The sequence below is a fragment of the Gopherus evgoodei genome, chromosome 12, assembly GCF_007399415.2.
Source record: "Gopherus evgoodei ecotype Sinaloan lineage chromosome 12, rGopEvg1_v1.p, whole genome shotgun sequence".
NCBI classification, from domain to species: Eukaryota; Metazoa; Chordata; order Testudines; family Testudinidae; genus Gopherus; species Gopherus evgoodei.
This window is the reverse complement of record NC_044333.1, coordinates 4,386,231-4,410,850: the sequence shown is the minus strand read 5'-3', so window position 1 is coordinate 4,410,850 and position 24,620 is coordinate 4,386,231. Positions and strand designations below refer to the sequence as shown.

The following is a 24,620-nucleotide window of genomic DNA, read 5'->3' as shown; positions in this document are numbered from 1 at the left end:
AGCAATCAACAACTTTTGTCCTCTTTATCGTCCCACTGTAGTCTGTTGGGCAGGACGTAACACCCTCTGTTGCAGATCAGCCCTTCACACTAGTTAAGAGCCTTGGCTACATTGGCGCTTTACAGCGCTGCAACTTTCTCGCTCAGGGGTGTGAAAAAAACACCCCCCTGAGCGCTGCAAGATATAGCGCTGCAAAGCGCCAGTGTAAACAGCGCACGGCTCCCAGCGCTGCAAGCTAATCCCCATGGGGAGGTGGAGACTGCACTCCGCAATGGATCAGTGGTGAATCTAACTGGCCACCCGCCCGCTGGTGAAATCTGCTGGTATGAGGCCTCCTCACAGGAGGAAAGTTGCCCACTAAACCACATTTCAGGTACATCCAGGGTATGGCAGGTTAGCTCCTGTTTCTGATGCTGGGAACAAACTCCAGGGAAGCTTGCAGAGAACTCAGGGCAGGGCTAATCTCACTCGTCCCGGGGAGCACTGCCATTGACTGAAGTGGGGCTAGGACCTGGTCTATAGGGAGTGGGGCTAGACATCAAAGCAGTAAAAACCCCAGTTTCCTGAGTGCCTTGCAGCGCCAGCCACTGGGTGAAAGGGCAAGTGGCATCCAAGGGAACCAATGGCAGTTACCTTTCTCAGAGAAGATGCAACATATAAAAGCTGATCTTTGAGCAGAAGGAAGTGGAATGGGAGGGATTGCTGAGTGAGGGCGGCAGGGGGGAGAGGTTGTTAACTGGGGAAACAGCTCTTATTGGCCATCAGCTCAGGGGGAGGGCGGTAAGACGGGAAGGGCTTTTTATGCAAATAATACAGGCTAAACTAATATCATGCAGTCAAGTATCAGAGGGGTAGCTATGTTAGTCTGGATCTGTAAAAGCAACAAAGAGTCCTGTGGCACCTTATTCACCCACAAAAGCTCATGCTCCAATACGTCTGTTAGTCTATAAGGTGCCATAGGACTCTTTGCTGCTTTGAATATCATGTAGATTCAGCTGAGCAGGTTCCAAACAAGCCTCCTCGGCTTCCTGGTGAGAAAAGGGCAGTGAAAGGCCCAAGACTTCCCGGCCTCTCCAGTAACTTCTCCCCAGCTCTGCAGCAGTGGCCAAGAGGCCTCTCTTGGGACGAATCTTCAGCTGACCTCACTTGGGAAAGTCCACAGCCGGCCTCAGCTTGGCAAGAGATTTCCCCTGGTCAGCGTCTCCCCTTTGACATTTCCCCTCCAGTCCTGGGCTGTGGCACAAGGCAACTTTCCATGGGGCAGCACCCACAGCAACAACAGCATGGGGAAAGCTACCCCAAGGGCCAGCAGTTTGGGTGGAGCCCTCCTGTCTGTCTCTGCTGGGCTTTGTCAGTCACAGCTCATCACTGCCACCCACTCAGCTCTCTCCCGGCTCTTGGTTAAGGAGGAAAGGAATGCCATGTCAGTGAGGCTCTGTATTAACTCCTTCAGTGCCTCCCTGCAGCTGCCGCATCAGGAAGGGGAGTGAAATTGCAAATGAAAATGGACGCTCCTGATCTGATCTTGCTTTAAACCAACCTCGTCAAATCCTACCTGCCTGGTGCGTCTTTCCTTGTTCGACAGGTGAGAAATGCATCATTTAGTGCTGCGTTAGCAAAGGACCTGGTTGTACCCAGTGTGACGTTGCACTCCATATGCTTTATGAAAATATGCATATGAGTGTGAATATGATGTAACTGGAATATGCTTTATGCAAAAGGTCTCTTATAAGTTATCGTTATAAAGGTTATAAACTACTGAGTGTGCTCACTCATTTGTTCGCATGTATTATTTCTATGTCTGGAGTTAGAAGAACAACATATAAACTTGTATTACTGATGTAAACATGTTAAGTGGAAGCCATTAAAAGGGTGCTTCAGAATCAATTAACTGTAGATGGCTCTGTTTACTTGTAAACCTTCCTGTGTACTGTGTAGGCCAGCCCAGGAAGAATGGAGGCTGGGGTCTCACAGGACATGTGACCAGGTCACATGATACTGGAATCCATCTTCAATCTGGTACTTTTCCATTTAGAAGGAGGGGTGGGAACCCAGAGACACAAAATATTTCTGCCTTGTGCAGTGATGAGCTCCCCAAATCCTAAGAACTGGTTCCCTACCGGGTCCTCGGTGGCACTTCGGCAGCGGGGGTGTCTCTCTTCACTCGCTCTGGGTTTTTGGCGGCATTTCAGCAGCAGGTTCTTCACCCAGAGCAAGTGAAGACCCCCCCCCCGCCACCAAAGTGCCACCAAAGACCCAGCAGGGAACCACGTGGTGAGTGCAGTACAAGCCCCACATGCCTGTCTCCCCACCACCACCCATCTGACCCTAACCCATGTCCTGCCCCGACTGCCCCCTCAGAACCCGCAACTTTCTCCTTCCTCCCTCCCCCACTGGGGTAGCAGCAGCAGCCTAGGGCTCCACTGCTTCTACCACCCTGGCCCTGTAAATAGCTGCAGGAGCCCTGGGGAAGGGGCGGGGCTCCGGCAGCTATTTAAAGGACCAGGGTGGTAGAAGCAGGGGAGCCCCAGCCCTTTAAATAGCTCCCGGATCCCCAGGCTACTGCTGCTACCCCAGTGGGGGAGCGGGGGTGGAACTTGCAGGTTCTGAGGGGGGCAGAGGACAAAAGCGACTTGCTCAAGATCTCTGCGATAGAGCTGGTAATGAAATGGGACCCAGAGGTGGTCACGCTGCCAATCTCACCTCCCAGCCAGCCAGCTTCCGTGCTGAGGGCTACCAAACTCATCTCACCTAGGACACCGATGGGCAGCCATCACATGGGGGCAATTTTCAGTCATTGCCAGCTTGGACTGGAGTGGTGGAAGGGTCCCTCAGGCCAGCTAGTCTGAGCGCACGGGGAGCTCAGCCCAGAATGGGCACCTGCACCTGAAAACAGCAGCCTCGGACCCGCTGGGTCACACAGCCAAAAAGGACACGCTCCACAGACGGAGACATTCCCAAGCCTGGAGCAGCCAGGGGTTGGTGCAGGGCAGGATTCAGATGCCTGGGCAGAGTGGAAAGCGGGAGACGGGTCTGTGGGCCAGGATGGAGGGGCACTGGCGGAGGTGAAAGTAGGGGGCTGCCCAGCACCTGCCTGAGCATTCCACTTCTGCTCAGTGGACCAAACGCTAAGGACAGCTACACAGTGTACATCCAGGGGGACTCCATTGAATCAAGTCAGGAACATCTCCGTGGTTGCCAGACACGAAATCCCAGCTCAGTTCCATATACGAGGGGCCGGGGGGAAGGGTTCAGGCACTGATACAGCGAAGCACTGAAGTGTGCGCTGCTCCTTATGCAAGGGAGTAGTTCGGCAGCCTGCAATGGGACTGCACCAGCGCTTGCCTGGATTCGGGCTGAGCGTGGCATTTGTGCAGTACTCACACCTCTGACTTACAAAAATGGCTGGGACTCTGGCTGGCAGCCACTCCAACGGGGGCTGAGTGCCCCCAGCCGAAGCCCCTCTGGGAATTTTTCTCCAAGACAACAGTAAATGTATTAGCGCAGAACACTGATTGGGGGAGCGCTGTGCCATAGGTCCCTTCACTGATGGAGGCTGTACGGCCAGCGTGTCAAAGCAGGACCAGGATTCAGCCTCAAATTGTTCTCTGAACTAGTGCCAGCAGCGTGGTCACTAGATCTGCCAGGGGTTGGGGGCAGCAGCACGAGGGGGAAATTAATTGCAAACAGGCCATTAATTGAAGGCATTGGGGATGAGGGAAATGTGTGGGAAGGATGAGGTTTCTGCACATTAGCAGGGAGCTCTGAGAATCCCCTGGCAGAGAGTCAGTGTTAAGCAGGGCGCTCCAGGCTCCAGCCAGTCTACTGCCTTTGCTTCCGGTCACTGTCTTTCACCTAAATAACTAGCAGCAGGCAAACAAAGGGACAGATGGGACGGGGTGGGACTAATACACTCTAGCACTGAGTCAGAATCTTCCTGGTCAGAGACCTCACCGTGCTTGGCAGGCTCAGGATGCACCAAGGCACTGCTCATCACCTCTGCATCAGCAACGGCAGAGGGGAAAATGGGGACTCTCTTCACTTAGGGAGGTGGCAAGGGCCAGGGAGGGATGACAGCCAGCTGCAGCCCCACCCACTGCCTGATTCCTCTGCTGTGAAGGGGTTAATAATATTGACCCTGCTTTGCCACGTGCCTTTAGACCCTCAGATGGGACACGCTGAGGGGTGTTATTACTGCTCTGTAGCAGAGTCTAGGGGGCTGCCTACCAGCACTAGAATGCTGAGCAAGACTAACGCAGCCTCCTACCAAAGGTGCTGAGATCTTTACTGCAGAGCTTTGGTTTCACAGCTGATCTGAAAGCTGCCCCTGCAGAAGAATACTGCTGCCTCGCACCATGCTGGGACACTGCTTCCAGCACCGAGGAAGGAAAATGCTCCCATGTACCACTTTCTGTAGTAGCCAGGAGGCATTGCCGGCACTCATCAGCGAAGAAGCATCGACACTGACAATGACCCAGTGACTGACACCAGTAAGGTACCCATGCTAGACCAGTCAGTCGCAAGGCCCTGCTGACTCACTAGGGGGACGTTGTGGGGTGGGCAGCATGGCGGTCCTGTGGGTTGGCTCCTTTGCCTCAGAGGAGTCCCACAGGGTTGTGGTGGGTGACCATTCTCCATGAGGCCCCTGCCTGTCAGTTTCCCTCAGTGTCGGAGGGGAGTCCAGCTGCTGCGGCACCACCTATGCCCCATGCACACTCAGCAACGAGTCTCCTTCCCACTGCCCTCAGGTGCTGCAGTTTCATGGCTCTCCTGAGGACCAGCAGAGCCAGGGAGCTGCGTGACAGGGCCCTGGCTGCTAGGCAGATGAGGCTCACTGGCATAGGGAGACCCCGAGAGGTGGTTGTGGTGAGGATGTATGGAATAGGTCCCATCCACCTCGTCACTACTCAGGGCTTCACAGGGAGCACGGCAGGCCACTGAATCCATCAGCACCTATGGCCGTCTGACAGCGGCAGTTGTGGCTTTCTAGTGCAGGCCTCACAGCTGTTATCCATACCTTGTCCTCTGCAAGCTGGGTTGGCACCAGGCCTGTCAGCATTCACCCGGCAGTGGCAGCAAGGTGCCCCTGGCTCTGACACTCACTGCCCTCAGCAGCCCAGAACTGGGACATTCGGGGCCTGGTGGAAAGCCTATGGGCTAGATTTAGCCTTTGATGGCAGTTTGTGACTGGCAGGGCTAAGCTGTTTTGAGCTCTCTGCTGGCAGGGGGCTAGGCATGAAAAAGCGACATTAATTAATATAATTGGCCCGGGCAGTCATTTGCCTGGCAGTCTAGACAGCGCCAGGGAGCCAAGGTTTATCGGGGGGAGGGATAGCTCAGTGGTTTGAGCATTGGCCTGCTAAACCCAGGGTTGTGAGTTCAATCCTTGAGGGGGCCACTTAGGGATTTGGGGATTGGTCCTGCTTTGAGCAGGGGGTTGGACTAGATGATCTCTTGAGGTCCCTTCCAACCCTAATAATCTATGATTCTATGATCCCTCGGCTCTACCTTTGACCTGTCCAGTCCTCACCCCAGAAGCTATTTGCAGCTCCATGGGGCAGAAGGCAGGAACCCACCGTTCAAATGTTGAAACAAACAACAGCTGAACCAAGCAGAGCGATTCCCTGAAAAATAAAACACTGGGAATTTCCACCAGATGGAAAGAGACACAAAGTGCAACGGCTTGGCAGAGGCTCCTGCATGTTAAAGAAACCTGGGTGATCACAAAAGGATGCATGTGCAAGGTGGGGGGATGCAGGAGAAAGCCACATCCCTGAAGGGTCTGTGTCACTGTGTTTGAGTTTGAACGGGGGAAAGGCAAACCCCAGTGGAGGTTTCAGAGTTTCCCCAGCACTGAAGGCTTGGCCTTTCATGCACACCTGCTGCATTCCCTGGGCACAGCTCTTTGAAAAGGGGGTTTCTCCCTCTGTCCCAGCAGCTCGTCACCCACTGCAAAGCAGGGGCTGATTTCCCTCTTGGCAAGGCATTCCCAGAGAATTTATGAAACACCTATTGTGATTGATCAAAGCCACATTTGTCAGTGAAATCCCTGCTAGGGAATGGTGCTGGATCAGGCAGCCCAGGAGACTGGATCCTCTCCCTGCAGGTTGCTACAGCATGAGGACTGGCATGCCAGCTTCTGTCACATGGCACTGGAGGGCCTTCATGTGAGAGGGGAGCACATAATGCACTGCAGGATCCCTGTCTGCTAAAACTGATGAGCTGTGGGGAACATGCAGCCATGGTTTCTATTACCCAGGTGTGGCCACTTGGACCTGGATGGAGAACCGACAGGAGACACAAGCCCCGAGCAACCATCATATGGAAACTGGCTTCAGTCACTGTTTTAAACCCAGGCACATTTTCTACGGTTGCCATTTCCACAGCAGTGCCCACCCCTGCCGGGTTTGCTTCACTGCAGCACCCCCCCTTTATGGACCAAGCATCCTCTCCTGCCACCCAAGATTATCACTTTGGCCCAGTTAACAGGAGTTAACGTCGCTCTGTCCTGACTACCACCATGTAAGGCTGTTATCCCAGCTCTATGAGCCAGCTCAGACAGGGACTGGCATTTGTGTTGATCTGTAGGGTGGGGACTGGAAGCCTCTCAAGTCATTTTCACTAATGACCCAAGGCAGAGTGCAAACCCAGGGCTCCAGGGCTCTCACCCACTTAACAGAATGGGGGGACACAAGACCCCAACTCCAATTCCAGCTTGGGTGCCCCACCAGATGTATGAGTCAGAGCTCAACCAGCTGAAGATGGGAAGTTGCCACTGCCTGGGCAGGACATGCAGAGTCTGCAGGTTAAAGATGCCTCCCTTCCCTTTTCTACAGGGGGTGCAACTCATTCGGCAAAAGCCAGCAGAAAGGGCAACTTTTACACTGTGACGTCACCCCTTTCCTGCAGGGTGACGCCAGGGCAACTGGAAGAGAACTGAATGCAAGAGAGCATCAAGCACCAGGATGCATTAGACACGGGGGGAAAGGGGGCAGCAGTGGAATCAGGTGTGCAAATGAGACAGGGAAAATTCCTTCCCATCCTTGCAGCAACAGCCAGATGATAAAGGAGAGTTGGCAGCCAGATGTGCTGGGTCTGAGTTGGTTCTATCAATTCCTTGTGAAGATGGAGTGGGGTGTGGTGTGGTGCATTCTGCTTGCAGGCCAGACAGCCTCCTAGTTACCCTAATTGTGGCTAACAGGAGTGATCAATGGGAGCATCTGAGACCCTGTTCCAGAAAAGAGAGTGAGGGTATGGTAAAACAGATGCTGGATTCAACAGCTCATGAGGATCACAAGGAGTTTGATCCAGCTCCCAATGTGCGCCCTCCTTTGTACTTGCACTGCAAACACATTCCTCCTCCCCTGGCTGCATTCCCTTCAGCCGCGCAGTTCTTTACCCCTGTGCATTGCCAACAGGCTCTGGTCACCAGCCTCGGGGCGCTGGAGATCTTTCATGCACATGTCACAGGAGGGTGCAGCCTGGCTGACCTGCAATGCTAGATTAGATGATGCAACAGAAGAAATTGACTGGGATGGGTCTGGCTTCAGATGTGGGCAGGTATGCACCTGAGGATCTAGTAGCAAGCTCAGCTATCTGCTTTGGCGCAGTAGGGAGTTCGTACCACTGTTCTACAGTGATGAAGTGCAGAAACCCTCCAGGGAGGTCAAACCCTTCCCCAGGGTAAGAGAACTTGTCTATCCACCGCCTTCCCCCATCACTGTGACGTCCCAGAGCCTTCCAGCAACAGCATCGCTCTTGTGATGTGTTCTCTCCCCAGCCAATCCTCGGGGAGATTGGCTGAGCAGTTTTATTCATTCCATGTGCTTTCTGCTAGGTGGAAGGAGAGCACCTCACACCCATCCTGTTTCCTTCCCCACTGGGAACAGAGACCAGTCCCAGAGGCAAAGGAGCACAGCAGCAAGGGATCTGCTGGGAATCACTAAGGCAGAAGTGGAGGTAGTTTCCTGTCTCTCCTCATGGCAGCTCCCCCAGGGGAATGCAGATGGAGCATGGGCCTTCTGGCTCCTGGTCCATCACTCATGTTTGTTGTGGTGGCTTTGATATGGATTTTTGTTTATAGTCGAGGGGAGGCATTTGGGGGTGCCAGTGTGAAGGGGGTTTGTCTCATTGCCTGGGCCTTGCATTTGTTGAAAAGGCTGGTTGGATGCTACCCTCCAATCCTCTGCCTGGGCAACGGCTGAATTTCTAGTTTGGGGGATCCTTCAGCGCAAGCTGTAATTTCTACCTGCCAAGGGTGCTCTCGGCCCCAGAATCACCACTGGCTTGTATAGGAGAGGCAATTACCGAGCCCTGACAGGAGTTCAGACCAATGCTCCTCAGAGGAGGATCCTAAGGCTGGGGGAGGGGTGAGGAAACAGACCGATTGCAGTGCCGCAGCCAGATGTCTGACCGCTCTCCACATCCAATTCTAAAAGATAAGCAACATTCAAGCCCTGGGGCTGCAGCGATCCTACAGGAATCCTTCTGGCCAAAAGGCGTCCCAAGGAAATCAGAACAGCTGCCGATCTCTGCTCCATCACAGCCTCCAAATGTCCTCATGCCAGGTCCTGATGTCCCTCTCAAACTGCTTCCCATTACCCAGGAGCACTGAGCCTACTTCCAACTGCAGAGGCGTGGCAGCAGCAGCCATCTCATACACAGAACCCACAGAAAAACATGAGAACCCCTGGAAGCAATATTGTCAAACGGTCCATGTTCAGATGGTAGCCTAATGGAGCTGTGGCCAAGCAAGTCCCATAGCCAAGGTGAGATAGGCCCCAGCAGCCAAGGTGAGACAGGCCCTAGCAGCCATGCTTTCAATTCCTGTGCAGAGCAATTGAACCGAGGGCCCACTCCGAAGTGCAGAGGTCAGGGTATCGTGTCACTAGCCACAGCTTTGTCCTCTCATTTTATGGACTTAACTCTCATGCCCTTCGCCTGGGCCAACAAGAGTGGGAGGGATTGGCTACTGTGATAAAGAACATCTGTAGCACAGAACAAAGTTCTTGTGGCCCTGGCCAAGAGCCTAGCGTCAATGTCAGCAGCAAACCTGAGCCGGCTGGAAGAAGCTGTTGCTCAGTTCTGAAGCAGAGCAAAGCATTTACCTCTCAGCCTTGAGCCCCTGCTTCCCCCTGGCTTGCCACTAAGAGAAATCTTGGAAATGGAATGAAGAAATCAGGAAAACTGAAGGGCACAAGAGGGGTGATCTACCTTGGTACTCACCACCAGAGCAACTGAGCACCTCCCAACCGTGACCAGTTCATCCTCGCTACGCCCCAGTGAGGCCAGAAGTATTACCCCTCTTTAGCAGGTAGAGGGCTGGGGCATAACATGGATTGTGACTTGCCCAAGGGGATGGAAGAATCAAACTCAAAATGCTAGTCTAGTGCCATATTCACTAATCATCTTTCTGACTCTGCATTACAGATCAGGAAATAGTCTGGGGAATCTTAAAGTCTGCTGAAGTGCTGCAGAGAGAGCGTTCCCGGTCACAATACTGCATCAATACCCGAGATGCAGATCCGTACATCCGCTACTGATGGCTAAGGCTATGATTCCGTCACGGATTCCATGATTTTAAGAGATGTCCATGAGTTTGGGATTCTGCGGGGGGCTCGGAGGGTCACACAGCCTGTTGGTCACTGTTAACGCCTCCGCATCACGCTGCAATACTTCACTGCTAAACTGTTACACCATTGCCACGACCACACCCTAATGTTGTATATTTTTAATGTGACTGTTCTGTGAACTCTGCCTAGTTTTACTGTGACAAAATCAGATCCATGCTGATGGCTGACTAGGGCTCTGCTGCACAGCTGGCCTCTGCTTTAGCCCTCCAAAGCTGGAGTGGAAACCAGGGAGCAGAAGTTGTGCTTCAGCAAAACTTTATTTGTAAATCCTGGGCGGCATCTAACTCCACCCCTGGCAGCCGGCTCCAGAGCAAGGCAGCTTACAAAACAAAGAGCGAAAAGGAGCCCGGGAGGGACCCTACGCCTGGTGTTTAGCTCTATTGACAAACCAGCACAGCCAATCAGCAAGCAGATGGGAGGCAGCCTGTCTCATATCTCCAGTCTGTTCTCTCACCTTTCCCCTACTCATTTCTGCTATTTCACAAGTATTTGCTGACATCCGCCCCAGCTCCTTGTTGGTAGCTCCCGCGCTCCCTTGCCAGAAGGCTGGGGATTGTGGCACCGTAGGAGGAAAAGCATAGGCTGGTGGCCAACTGCCTGAACCTGCAGCCCTGTGGATGCAAGTGGCCCGTTACCAGCTAAATCAGGGCCAAAGGAGAAGCAGGTAGGGTGGCTGGCTTTCAAGTGTAGGGGAGGTGGATCTAGGACACGCAGCATTCCCCATGCTCAATGACCCTTTGGCCTGCCCTGGGCCTGGCCCCCCGCAGGGAGACACTGGGCTTGTCTACATCAGAAAGTTGCAGCGCTGGTGAGGGAGTTACAGCGCTGCAACTTAGGAGGTGTACACATCTGCAGGGCACCACCAGCGCTGCAACTCCTTGTTTGCAGCGCTGGCCGTACTCCCGTTTTGTCTCGGGTGTAGAGGATCCAGCGCTGGTAATCAAGTATAGACACTTACCAGCGCTTTTCTTGACCTCCATGGAATAAGCAGGTATCCCAGCATACCTGAGGAAGCCTCTGGTAATCAAGCTGGTCTCCTTCCCCGGCTTGCTCTCGCGTTCCCCGAACCCCGAGAAAGCAGGTCTCCTTCCCTGCGGTTTGCAGGGTGGTTCGGGGAACGCGAGAGCAAACCGCGGCGAAGCTGGTCTCCTTTCCCGGTTTGCTCTCTCGTTCCCCGAACCCCCGAGCAAGCAGGTCTCCTTCCCTGAGGTTTGCAGGGTGGTTCAGGGAACGCGAGAGCAAACCGCGGCGAAGCTGGTCTCCTTTCCCGGTTTGCTCTCTCGTTCCCCGAACCCCCGAGCAAGCAGGTCTCCTTCCCTGCGGTTTGCAGGGTGGTTCGGGGAATGCGAGAGCAAACCGCAGCGAAGCTGGTCTCCTTTCCCGGTTTGCTCTCGCGTTCCCCGAACAAGCAGGTCTCCTTCCCTGAGGTTTGCTGGGTGGTTCCGGGAACGCGAGAGCAAACCGCGGCGAAGCTGGTCTCCTTTCCCGGTTTGCTCTCTCGTTCCCCGAACCCCCATTGAAGCCGCCCAACAGCGCTGCAGTGTGGCCACATCTAACACCACTTGCAGCGCTGGTTGCTGTAAGTGTGGCCACTCTGCAGCGCTGGCCCTATACAGCTGTACTAATACAGCTGTAACAACCAGCGCTGCAAAATTTTAGATGTAGACATGGCCACTGTTTGGGAGTAAAGACCAGAGATGGTCAGCATTCAAGTCAATTTAAAAACCAGCTTTTTTATTCTTTCTGTGCTGATCCCAATCACAGCACAGAGACAGGGCACCGCTCGTGCAAAAGCTGTTACAAAACAAATCTAGTCCCAGCTCAACCTCTGCCCACGCCCTACCAGAGTCAACATTGTACAAAACTATATTTACAGGGAAAACAGTTAAAAACGAAGAGGGCGGGAATCCAGGCTGGCCCCAGCCTTGCCAATGGGGGTTCAAGGCATGTGCGGCGCTGTCCCCCCTGCAGAGCTTCATGTGCTGGGACTTCCACACTGGCCACGGGGCTCGGGGGACCGCAACCCCTAACACGGGGTGTGTGCGTGGGGGGGGGCAGGGCTATTTCAATTATCCCTGCAGCATCTCAGAGTCACACCCCAGCTGTTACAGCCCACCAAAGGGCTGGGCATCTCCAGACCCCCGTCTGAGCACTCCTGGCCCAGCTGCCATCAGTGGGGAGAGGGCTCTGCCAAGCACGGCCCTGCCCAGCTCACTTCATGAGGCCATTTGGGGTCTAGCCCCAACGGGCCTCAGAAAATGGGTTCAGGCTCCGGTCTTAGACAAAGAGAGAGGTCAGCAAGGCAGGGACAACTGACAGCCATGTGCCTCTGACCCCGGGGATGGAGGGAAGGCCTGGAGAGCTTTCCTGCTCTTCTCGCAAGCAGTTACGATCACTAGAGGGGTTCCCAGGGTGTCCAAGCCTCCAGCAGCACCGTGCCATGCTGGAAAGCCCAGCTGCTGGTACCGAGTTTATGGGAAATGCTCGTGACTTTGGATTCTAAGTTTACAAACCTAGCCCCAGGGGGCAGAGCAAGACGAGCAAACAGAAGTTAAAAGTGGGGGAAAAAAGCACACATTCTCCTTCCAACCCGTCTGGGAGCAGCATCCTTGGCTGTCCCAGGAAGGGCTCTGCTGCTCAGAAGGCGTAGCGCGTGCGGATATCCTCCAGCTTCTTGGACACCTCAGGGGGGGTCCTGTCCAGCTCTTCTGAGACGTTCTTCTGTTTGTTGGGTTCCATGGAGTTGAACTGTTCACAAAGGTCCCCATCAATCACGTTCTAGCAAGAGGACACGGGAACACATTAGAATCTGGGCATCAAACGGGCTCGGCCCCAACGCCACTTAGTTAGAACAGACGAAAGGGACAAAAGGGCAGCACCGTAAATAGCTCTGCCAGGAGTTTCTTAATCCCGCTTTGGAAACAGGACCACGCTCAGTAACCTCATCTGCTGGAGAAGAGCAGCTGGAGTCAAACTAATTAACAACAAGAGCCTCAGCAAACCCAGACCACTTGAGGGAAGGACAAGGCTGATCTTGCTTCAGCCAACAAGTCCTGGCTGGCACGGGGTCCCTAGATGGTGTGTGCTGGAGGGGGCTGAAGGAGAAGATTCTGAGTGAGGGATCGGTGAAGGGGAAAGTCTCCAGTCAGGTTTCAAAGGTCTCTGAGGTCTTGTGACTCAGCCTCAGGGCCATCAATAATAGGTCTGACTCATCTCTGGGCAATTCCTCAGTAGCTGGAACATGTATCTGCTTATATGCCCTCTTAACAGCTCCAGGGACACTACAAGAGCTGCAGCGATAAACATCCTGCAAGCTGTAAAAATGCTTTGTGGAAGTCTTGGGTATGTGGCACAGTAACTGCTCACAGCTAACACGACGGCCAGAACAGCCAGGCAAAGCCATGCAGGCGCCAAAGGGTGGTGGACAAAGCCGGACCGGGGGAGGGTGCAACAGGCAGGCACCTGTGCAGGGTGTAGATCCAACACTCTGCGCCACGGCCTAGTTTTAAAATCTTCCTGATTGTTAATATGAGGCTCTGGGGTGGACAGCAGTGTCACCTAGTGGAGAGAGCACTGGGCTGGCACTCAGGAGACTTGGGTTCTGTTCCCAGCTCCACCACTGGCCTGCTGGGTGACCTTGGGCAAATCACTGCACCACTCTGTGCCTCTGCTTTCCCAGCTGTAATGACATTGATCTCCTCTGCAAAGCGCTTTGAGATCTATGGATGAAAAGCACTAGACAAAAGACAGGTATTACAGGACAGTCCCATTTATCTGAAACTCTGTTAGCCAAACCTCTGCATTACCCAAATCTCTTCTTTGTCCCACAGCATGAGATACATGGCTCATGCTGGAGACTAGGGGTTTGGTTCGGCTAACAGAGCACAGGCTCACGGCCAGAACTACGAGAAGGACAAGAAGGGATGCCCCACTGCTGCTGAATGGCTCCTACGGCCATGCAGGGAGCCCTCTGCAGCTCCTATGTCATGGGAGTGAGAGTGAGTGGGGCCATGACAGCAGGCTCACTGTGCTGCTGCTGGGCTGGGGACACGTGATCCCTGCAGGCACAAGGTGCAGGGAAGGCTGCAGTCCTGGCTGGGGTGGGGTCTCTGCTCTGCCCTGCCGGGACCGCAGCCTCCCCGTCCACACCTTGAGCCTGCAGGGATGGGGTGTCCCCGGCCCTGCGCCAGTGCAGGGAGCCCTCTGCAGCCCCGCAGTCTTGGGAGGGAGTGAATGAGGCAAAGCGAGACCCCAGGACCGGCTACGAGGAGCCCCCAGCCACAAGGGGCCCCACTGGTGAATGCTGCCTGCCTTCTTGATTATCTGAACAACTCTCCATTACTTGAATAAAATCTACATCCCCACACTACTCGTATAACTGGGAGTATTCTGTATTGCACCATTCAGCAGTGGCTCTGCCGACATCAGCTTTGCTCTCGTAGTTTATGCTGTCACAAGCTCCCTGGAGGGAGTTGTGGGCCTGTTATTCCATGACACGCTTGCATGATATATTGGAACAGTTAACGTGTCCGGTGTCAGACCTGCTAACCTTGAATACCGCTGCCCTGGCGGAGCTAGACCCCTGACCTACCTTAACTGGGAAGTAGTAGGAGCGGAAGCTCAAGTGGTCCCGTCCACACAGAGGGGGATGCTCCGACCTCAGATGCATCTCCACGTGCTGGAAGAAGTCATGATCCTGAAGGGACAGAAGTAGTTGAGAGGCAGAACAATTTGCTCCTCTCACCCATGTGAGGCTGGAGTAACATCAGGACATGGCAACACTCCATTAGCAGCCTGTGCCCTGCACAGCGCAGTTAATTCCTGGCCACAAAGGGGCCCCCCACCACTTCCAGGCACTGATTCTTTTTTCCACTGGGACTGGAGGATCCAAAACCGGCCCACCCAGGGCCATGCTACCAGCCTGCCGTGAACACAATGGGCTCCCCAAACTTGCATAAATCCAAACAAGTGGCGGCTGCTCACACGTGTAGGATGGCAGTGTGGCCAAAGCAGTACAGCTCCCAGCATGCACTGCTCCAGCAGCCTGTGCTTGAATCAAGATGCAGCTTCGAGCACTGGCGCCAGCTGCTACAAGCTGCACGTTCCTCTTAACATACAGGGCTTCAGGTTGTCCCAAGCCATATAACTCAGTGGGCCACACTTTAGCCAACCCTTTAACATGTGCACCACTGTTTAAATCCATCCCAGACAGGAATGAATCACAGGTGCTTTGCTAAGGAAGCAGTCACAGGGAAGACCGGTTAGTGGGCTCTGTCTCTTCCCACCCTCCTTCCATATGCCCTGATCTCACCGGCTCCCTTTGGCAGGAGCTTTGTTGCACACTTGACTTTCACATACTGCACACAAGCCAACAGAGAATGCTGACACAGGAGCTGGGCGTGGTTGGGCAGTCACGCCGTGCTTCTGCAGCAGGACGGCTCTTACCTCGTGGGACGTGAAAGGGACCAGGATACCAATGCCCCCTGACAAGGTGGTATACACGAGAGACTCAGACCCTCCTGGAATCAGCGTGGTCTTCTGTAACGACAGCACCGTCTCTCCCACGTGGTAATTCATAATCACCTCAGCCTGCAAACAAGTCCCGGGTCAGTGTTTTCCTCTGGAGATCATCCACAACAGATGTACTCACAAAAGGGGCCAGCAGGTAGCGCCCGGCATGGATACAAATGTGTATCTGCATCTGAGCCATAAAATCTGCAGATTTGCAGGGCTCTACAGCAGGGGCTCGACTGAGACTCCGAGGCGGCACCCCCGCCCCCACTCTGGAGCCCGGTTGGGGAGAGACGTGCTGACAGCTGTGGAGAGCCGTGGCAGACCCTACACCTGCCCTGGGTGGGGGGCCTGAGCAGCCCCTCTCCCAGTGTCCCAGCCCCTCACCCAGGGCAGCTGGAAGGACCCAGGCTCCCCACAGCTGCCAGCACGGCTCTCCCCGACCCAGCTCTGGCTGGGGAGGAGGCAGCTCAGAGCCGCAGCTGGCCACTGGCGGACCCTCCACCTGCCCTGGGCATGGGGCCCGAGCAGCCCCCGGCCCCTGTCCCTACCCCCAGGCCCTCTGCCCAGGGCAGGTGGAGGATCCGCGCCGCAGTTCCGCACAACTGCCTGCCCAGTCTTACCATCAGAGCTCTGTTCAGATCCAGAATTTGTACCCATGTCAACGGTCCACACATATAAGGCGGATACCCGCGGATTTGCACGGCTCTACCAGCAGGAGAGGGGAATGGAACAAGATCTTCCACTGAAGAGCGTGTGGCAAAATCCAGCGCGTTACCCAATGGCTTAGAGCTCCACACACACGGATGTGGCTGATAAGAAGGCAGAGGAGGGAAGGAGAAATGTAACCTGCGGGTCCTTGCTCCACTCCCAGAGAAACTCACTTCTCTGTAGGTGTTCGCCAGCGCGCGCAGAACTGGACAGTGCTTGGCTGTGGCCATTCTCGTTACAGACCCTTACCCGGCAGGATTCATCTCCCCCAAGATGCACTCGCATTCACACTGCACAGCTTCACAGAGGAGCTGATTGCCTCCTCCCCCCACCCCAAGGTTACCTTCTGCGACGCTCCATTGAGAAGCCCTCTGTCCCACAAAGCCTTGTTGCCCGTCGGATCCTCGTCTACCTCATCATTTGTGTTGGGAGGCAGCCTCACCTGTATTGACAAAGCAGGACACAGTCAGTATGCTGGCCTGTTGCCAGCACCGTACCGACAAGAGATGGACACTGCCATCTGCCATGGACACTGGGGCATTTAGTTTGCATTACAGCAAATACCCTGATCTGGTGGGAATGCAACATAGACCCTCGCTGGCATGCGTGTGGGGCACTAGGAACGCTGGACGCTTGAGTGTTTGGGGAAATCCGTAGGCCACTGGAATGACCCATCTCTTGTCATTCACAGCAGTGGGCCTGGCTACACCAGCTGTGGCCCTGTAGCGTGGGCACTTACTACAGCAACAGAAGAGGGTTTTCCATCTGTGCAGCGAATCCACCTCTCCGAGAGGCAGTAGCCAGGGTGACGGATGAATTCTTCCGTTGGCCTGGCGGTGTCGACACTAGGGTTTAGGCTGGCTTTGTTACGTTGCACAGGGCAAGACATTTTTCACAGCCCTGAGTGACATAGTTAAGCCAACTTACTTTCCTAGAGTAGACCAGCCCAGTGTTAACTGGCTGTACAGGAACAAGAAGACAGAAAGGTGACTAGTAATGCAGCTCCTTCGCCAAAGAGGGCATCCCGGGGGTTTATCCTCACCTTAAACTAAATGCATCTCTTAGCACCAGTGTAATTAAAGAATAAATAACAGCATGCACCATTTTATACTGTCAAGTCCAGAAAGTGGCCAGAGTCAGGATATAAAGGAAAGCATGTATGCATCAGTGCAGAGAGCAGGAACACAGGACACAGCACCAACAGCATACGGGGAAATAAAGTAAAACTCACGATAATTAAGTGCTAAGTCACCAGGGCGGAACTTGGCCACATGGCACGGGTCTCTGGTTGCCTTGGAACCGGCATTCACAGAGCGTGTTCATAAAGGCGAAGCTAATTTGTGCCAGACCAGCCTGACGGAAGCTGGGGCATAACGACAGACGAGGACTGGCTTGTGCCTCAGCCAAATGCCAGCTGAGTAACACTAGACATGTCTAGAACTCAGGCTTCGAAACCCCCACCTTGTGTACTTTAGAAACTGGTCGGACTACCATCGGGGGACGCAGTCCATATACCACTGAAATCCAGCCCCCAGTGGAGGACAGAACAGGTCAGGAAACAGCATGGAATTCTGTAACCAACCCAAACTGCACAGGGAACTTCTGGAGGCAGAGCTAACACCAGCGCTGGGATTTGGCCAATACAAAAGATAAATACCCTTGCTCTTGACGAAAGCATCAGAGAATGGGTAGCGGCTACCAAAGGTCAAGAGCACATCTGCCCTGAAAGTTTTTATTGTTAAGTAAGTTCAGTGAACTTTTGAGGATGGCGGTTTCTGATGCCAACGCTTTAACTTGTTTGCTCTGAATAACATGCTGAGAAAGTACAACAGCCAGCTGTCTCACTGACGAATAACTGTTCCACGGGCACTTGTAACAAGCGAACACTAGCGATAGGGCGTTGGCTCTAACATACATTTTCTCATTTCTGTAGACACACGTGGCTGTACCCAGCGAGTACTTGCGGTCTCTGGAGTGTCCTGACGGTCCAGACACATGTACTCACCACACAGATGTTGCCAAACTTGTCTGCTCCGGCCACAGTGTCATAGTCAAGGAGGGTGGCGGTGGTGACCCAGCGGGGGTAGGTGTCATCGGCAAAGATGATCAGCTGGTTCTCATTCCTCTTGTAGCGCACCCAAATGAAGCTCTCCTGGACGTCCGACACGATCACTCTGTGCCCGATGGTTTGGATGCCCGAGATGTAGTTGGCAATGTGCTTTTAGAAAGGGAATTACAACAGTAAGTTGCCCTGATAAAGAACTCAAATGGGCTTACTCAGGAAATCCACCCGACTCAATTAATTTTAATGCCTTGTCTTCCTTGCTCCATCAATTAGTCCCCAATGTTACACCCTGGCTCTGACCCCACAGCTGCAATTCCAACCCACCATGGCTCCAGAACACGGACAGTGGAAGTGGTGTTAGTGCATACCTGAACTACAGTGGCCACTGTGCACAGTTCTTGAGCCCATAAATAATCCTGTCTGGAGCAGTAGTAGTCTGACCGGGCTATGTGTAGGAGCAAAGATCCCAACTCTACATCTACAGATGTGTGGACAATGCCCCCTGACCTCCAGGCCAGGCAATGCCCCTTCACAGCTCCAGTCACGAAGCATCTGGGAAGAAAACTTTGCAAGTTGTGATGGGAGCCAAAACCTAAGCAAAATCTGTCCTCTCCATGTTTCCTTTTTACCCTGTGGGTTTCTTAGGCCAGAGGCTGGCCTAAGACCTGCAGCTTGTAGGGGAAGGAAATGGGAAGAGAAGCAGCCAGCTAAAGCACTAGAAAAAGCGTTTTGTAGTTTCTTTAACTACTTTTGTGCTGCCTAATGTATCAACCACGCAGAACAACTCCCCCCCATCATAAGCCTAGAGCAGTGGTCCCCAACACGGTGCCTGTGGGTGTCATGGCGCCCGCCAGGGCATTTGTGTGCACCTGCCTAATGCCCAGCAAGGGAGAGAAGCCACGGCCCCGTGCCTGCCAGGGACAGAGAACTCCGGGGCTGCAGGCGTTGGTGTTCTCTGTCCCTGGCAGGTGCGGGGCTGCGGCTTTTCTCCGGGGCTGCAAGCTGTGGGTGCCGGTGTTCTCTGTCCCTGGCAGGCGAGGGGCTGCGGCTTCTCCAGGGCTGCAGGCTGCGGGTGCCCATGTTCTCTGTCCCTGGCAGGCGTGGGGCTGCAGCTTCTCCAGGGCTGCAGGCGCCGGTGTTCTCTGTCCCCGGCAGGCGTGGGGCCCGCCTAGTGCCCAGTAAGGGAAAGAAGCCGGGGCCCCATGCCTGCTGGGGACAGAATACTCCGGGGCTGCAGGCGTTCTCTGTCCTTGGCAGGTGCGGGGCTGTGGCTTCTCTCTGGCTTCTGTGGGGCTGCAGATGCTGGTATTCTGTCCCCGGCAAGTGCCAGGCCATGGCTTAAGCCAGAGAGAAACCACTGCCCCATGCCTGCCGGGGACAGAGAACGCCGGGGCTGCAGGCTTCATTCTGTGTTAAAGTAAGAATAATAAATATATTTGGACTAGCAGTTCAATGATGTTTTATTTTTAAAAAATACATAAGATGAAAATTGTTTATTATATTTATTTTGTAAAAATTCCTTAATTTTTCTTACAGGTAGATAAAAAAGAGCAAATTCACATGGTAAGGTGAAAGAGTAACTGCCGAATAATTTAATTAATACCTTTTACATGTAAAATTACCCTTTTTATCTTACGGATTCATATATTATGTAATATTAAATATGATGTTTTTCGTATTATTTAATGTACAAATACAAAATAAGCCTAAAACACTGCTACGAGGGTGGCTCAGAGCCCAGGTCCACTGAGACTTGGGTCCAAGGCCTCTCATTTTGCAGTGTGGATGCAGCTCAAGCCGCAGGCCTGAGCCAGAAGGTCTGCGTAGTGCAGTACACACCCATCAGCATGGCTGAGACACCCAGGTCCAACAATTGTTTTCGTATTATTTAATGTACAAATACAAAATAAGCCAGGTTTACAACACAGTGTGGATACTCAAGTGCAGACTTGGAAACTCCGAGTCCACAAGCCAAGGTCCCACAGACATGGGCTTAGTGTGCAGTGTAGACACAGCCTTTGACTTCTGTCCTGGCACACAGCACCTTCTGTGGCTGTAAATGAGTGAAGCTTTTAACAGTTGCCCACTTTAGCTCTCCAGAGTGTCCAGATCAAATGGCACTCCAGAGCCTCATCGCTCCGCTTGCTGGGCTGTTGGCAGAATCTACTGTCCCCTAGTATAAGAGGGGAAAGTGTCTCCCATACAGTCAAATGGGAAATGCTATCAGATCCTCAACTTGTATTTAGAGGAGATATGACTCACATATGACACAGCAGTACTGGAGGGACTGTGCATTTCATTAGAACAAGTGTGTGAAAAACTCACTGACATTTCTGTCTAGAAGCAAAGCACGGTGGAGTTTTAAGGCATGTTGCACACATGACTGGTGATCAAATGATAGACGTGGCATGGGAGAGAAGCAGTTGCTGCTGTGGTTGATTTTTACTTGGTATTTCCTAGGTTATTCTGCTTTGGGGTGTATGCACAGGGAACCCAGAACTTTGGATGAGGTCCTCCGATGTGGAGTTTATAAAGGACAAACACACACACACACGCTGAATGTACCACACCTAAAACCCTGCTTTGAAAATGTATCCCCAAAGTGTTACTCTTTACTCGTATCCCTCACCCCAAGAAATGGCACCAATCAAGAACCAAAGCCAATACCTTATTCTCACACTTCCGAAGCAGCTTCTTCTTGCCCAGGTCATATACACGTAAGAGTTTTCCAACTCCAATTAAGACTCGGCCTTGGAATGGGGCAATGGCTGCAGGTACCTCCTCCACAGGGGTCTACATAGGGAGGTGAAAGGAATGCACATTAGAAAGTCCAGTGAGACAGACAAAACCTCCTCAAGACAACTGCCTGTACTTGCACCTTTACTGGAAAATACAGCAGAGCTGGAGAATGGACTTTATCCAGTGGTTCTGTCGAAGCTTTAAAGCCTTGATACTGGCAATGGAGTTCTCAATGCCATGGTTAATCAGAGTCCTTGATGTGTCCTGCAGAATTCCTAACTCCCGTGCCACTAGTACACCATATGCTGGAACACCATGTTTTATCAGTGCTTATGCAATCCTGGATAGGATACTCCCAAGCCACTGAATCGGACATAGCACTTAAATGACGGAGTTGAGTGCGGAGATCATTCTACGAGCAATTGAGCAGAATATGCAGGAAGGCAGAAAAGGCACTGTCACCTCAATCTGTGGCTTTACTGTTTCCCCAGTATGAACAAGATTTTACTTTTTGCTAAATCCAGTTCAGATTACAATCAGCAATCCAGTCTCAGGAGTCTTGATCCAATTCAGTGCTTACAATAAGAGTTCTGGATCAGCCAGTGAAGAAGATATTAAATCTGAAAGATGTCAAGATGTCCTTGGCAGCTCTAATGCAGGCAAATTTTCCTAAGGATAATGCCATGTTCTTGTTAATCCAAAAGGACACGTCAGCGATCACAATGGAAAAAATTAATTCCACTAGCATTTTTGGTGCTGACAGTCATTGGCACATTTTTCCAGGTTTGGTCACACCGGCTAACAAAAGCCAGTTCACCCAGCTAGTTCTGTAAGCTACATGGTGGTCATTAAAAGGCATCATAGTGGCCCTCGCCCAGGACAGAACCCTCTTGATGAACTTGGAAATGTGGGAAGAAAGAAGAAAGGCACCACATTCTTCAGCACTTCCTCATTCCCTGCCCATTTCTCAACCATGCTGGGGATGCATGGGGAGGAGAACCGAGGTTTCCCTGAACTTGGCACTGTTCAAACCCTGGAGGTCCATCAAGTGATCTATGCTACTATGAGCAGGTCAAATCACTTATGCATGTAAGCAAAGGAAGGTGCACAGGCCCATACTAGCTAAACCTGGGTATCAGGGAACCTTCATAATCGAGACAAGTGACCTGAGTGCAGGGCAGCTTTGTAAAGAAATAGCCACCATGAAAGCTCCTCAACAGTTGAAATGTTGCCATTTTAAAATGGCAGCATTTCCCCACTCTGACCTCACTAACTGTTCTCAGGAGTGGGAACAGAGTCCTTACCTGTCAGTCCACTGCATGGCAATGCAGACATGGCACTGGCCTGGCCTCAGGAGACCCAGGGTCAATTTCCAGCTCTATCACAGACTTCCCAGGTGACCTTGGGCAAGTGAATTTCTCTGGGTCTCAGATCTCCACCTGTTACTGGGGATAATCCTTCCCTATGGCCTACGGGGGCTGCGAGAATAAACATGCTCATAATTTGTGAGGGGCTGATACTATGGGGCTGGGGCCAAAGAAGCAGCTAGAGAGACAGTAACTCTGAATACAGAATTTTCTTGCCAGTTCCTCCTGGAAAGCAGACAGGCTTCTCCCTACTTCGAAGTTTTCTGAGCAGGAGAAAAATTATGGTTAGCCTACAGTCTCCCCAAATATCTAGTCACTTGGCCAGAGCCCAACTAGTGTCAGTGAGGTGCCCTGGAAAATGAGTAGTGAGATTTGCAGCTACTGCCAGTTGTGCAAAGTTCCTGCATCTGCATTGACTATCACCTGCCTGGCACAGCTCAGGGCTTGCCCATTTACCCATACTGGCAGTAGCCACGAGGGAATGTGGAGCTGGCAGCTGGCATAGTCTATCTGCTATATGCTTTGGGACAAGATTATCTCAAGGGGACTCAAAACTGTAGTTTAGTGTGGTCAGTTTTCCAAACCCATCTGAAGATTGTCTGGGCCTCTCATGCACTCAGTGAGCTCCAATGTGGATTTGCCTGGCTCCCTTCCTCCTCTTTTGGCCTGTACCTCCCCAATGTTAGCACAAGAGAGGTCAGCCCACTCCACGCAGGGCACGCTCACCTTGTGTAGGAACTCCAGCTTCTCGCCATTATTCACCAGCTTGTATGTGTAGATAAACCCACCAGCCACCGACCGGGGATTCAGAATCAGGTCCTTGGCCACTCCCACCAGCACATGCCAGTCATCACTGGCGTTGGCGAATCGGCACACTGCCACACTGGGGAAAACACAGACAGGCACCCAGAGGTTAGTGTGAGCAAAGTATAGAAACCAAAGCCAGAGCTGCCTCGGGCTAGGCGCTGCATGTCACACATGGATGATAAAGCTGGGTTAGAGCTTTGGAAGCCTGACTTCACAGTGCTGATTTCATTCATCTATCCCCTCCACTCAGCTTTCCCCCCTAAAACGCATCCTAAGAAGTCATTTTTAGACAGCAATATGGGTATGGAATAGTCCCTGTGCCCAGGCAGGAAGTGGGAATCTGGGCTGCTGCTTTTTCTTTTGAAAGGGTATCAGGAGTGTGGGGGAGTCAGGGCCGCAGGGCCCTGCACCTCTTACTTCCAGCGATTCACCATGACTTTCAGCCAGCCAGCAAAACAGAAGGCTTATTAGATGACAGGAACACAGTCCCAAGCAGGGCTTGTAGGTACAACCAGAATCTCTCAGCCAGGTCCCTCTGGGGGGCAAGGATCTTAGATCCCAGACTTGGGGATCCCTGCCTCTTCCCAGCCAGCCCAAAACTGAACCCAAAAATACCCCTCCAGCAGGCTCTCTCCCCCTGCCCCTTTGTCCAGTTTCCCAGGCAAAGGTCTTAACTCACCCCACCCACCTTCCTGGCTCAGGTTACAGGCTCAGGTACAGTCCCTCACCCAAAGTCATCCCCTGCTCTCCCATGCCCCACGTAGACAGTTCCAGTAAAACTAAACAACATGACCCGTGTCAGTCGGCTTGACTCATCTTCCTTGCTGCAGTCCCACCTGACTTCTCTCTTATACACAGTACCTGCCCTTTTAAATGCACCCACAACATTGCTTGGCAGTTTAATCTATGCAGAGAGGATGCTAAGGGAGGGAGGGGAACACAAGGACAACTGCTCCTATCATCTGCACCCCATAGGGCCTTTTTAGATACTGTCCTTCAACTGCCTGTTTAAAGATCCAGTGAACATGCTGACATTAAGCGCTAGTGCCTGTGCCCACCCTGCATGACTGGGCTGGGTGAAGGGAAGAGAAGAGCTTCAGCGTGCTGGGAGGTGTCTACTGGGGTTTGGTACCCAGCATCCCAGCAATATGGCCTTTCAACTCAAACGACGGCTGGGCAAAATAAGCAGCAATGTATTAAGCACATGACAGCCAGAGACTGTGTCTGGCACTGCTCCTTACCTGAAGGCAGCTTCGTTCTGCTCTAGTTGGACCAAATCTAAAGTATTGCCCTGGATGGGGTTCATCACTCGGACAACAGAGGCCCACTGGCCATTGCCTGCCTTGGGGGCCCCGAAGATGGACTCGGGAAGGTTCTCATTCAGAAAGGCGGCTGCCATCTCTGCGGCCAGTTCCCTCTCGTCCTCACCTGCAGCCTCCACCATTTCCTGCAGCACACATTACAGTGGGAAGAGAAAGAACTCAGCACAAGAGGGGATTCGTTTCAAGACAGGGTGATACCCAAGCTCCTTGGCATAGTGGTGATTTAGAAGATGAGCTTCAATGTTGAGCGATCCCCAAAGCGAAGTGCTACCAATATGAAAGCCAAGTGAACGTTAAAGCCTCTGTTTTACAAAGCCAGAGAGCCAAGAGCTCAACACCTACAAGGCCACAATGCCACTCGCCTTGCTACAATACAGCCTGTTGCTATGGAGCTCAAAAGTATGGCATCCTTGATTCCCACTGCCCAGGGGACCATTGCTCTGGGGAGACAGCCTCCAAAACACCA

At 52.8% G+C, this 24,620-nt stretch overlaps 1 protein-coding gene across 4 annotated transcripts in view; it reads right to left on the bottom strand.

The window, feature by feature from the left end:
• Positions 1-11,345: 11,345 nt before the first annotated feature.
• SF3B3 (splicing factor 3b subunit 3) overlaps positions 11,346-24,620 on the bottom strand; it is a 47,609-nt gene continuing 34,334 nt past the window's right edge. For all 4 annotated transcript variants that reach the window (XM_030581809.1, XM_030581810.1, XM_030581811.1 and 1 more), the window contains exons 19-26: positions 24,074-24,279; positions 22,752-22,908; positions 20,587-20,712; positions 17,860-18,072; positions 16,198-16,296; positions 15,078-15,221; positions 14,224-14,328; positions 11,346-12,410 (exon numbers count right to left, since the gene is read on the bottom strand). In XM_030581809.1, coding sequence (XP_030437669.1) covers positions 12,270-12,410; positions 14,224-14,328; positions 15,078-15,221; positions 16,198-16,296; positions 17,860-18,072; positions 20,587-20,712; positions 22,752-22,908; positions 24,074-24,279 — 1,191 coding nt within the window. In that variant the 3' untranslated portion in view covers positions 11,346-12,269. The remainder of the gene's footprint in view (positions 12,411-14,223; positions 14,329-15,077; positions 15,222-16,197; positions 16,297-17,859; positions 18,073-20,586; positions 20,713-22,751; positions 22,909-24,073; positions 24,280-24,620) is intronic.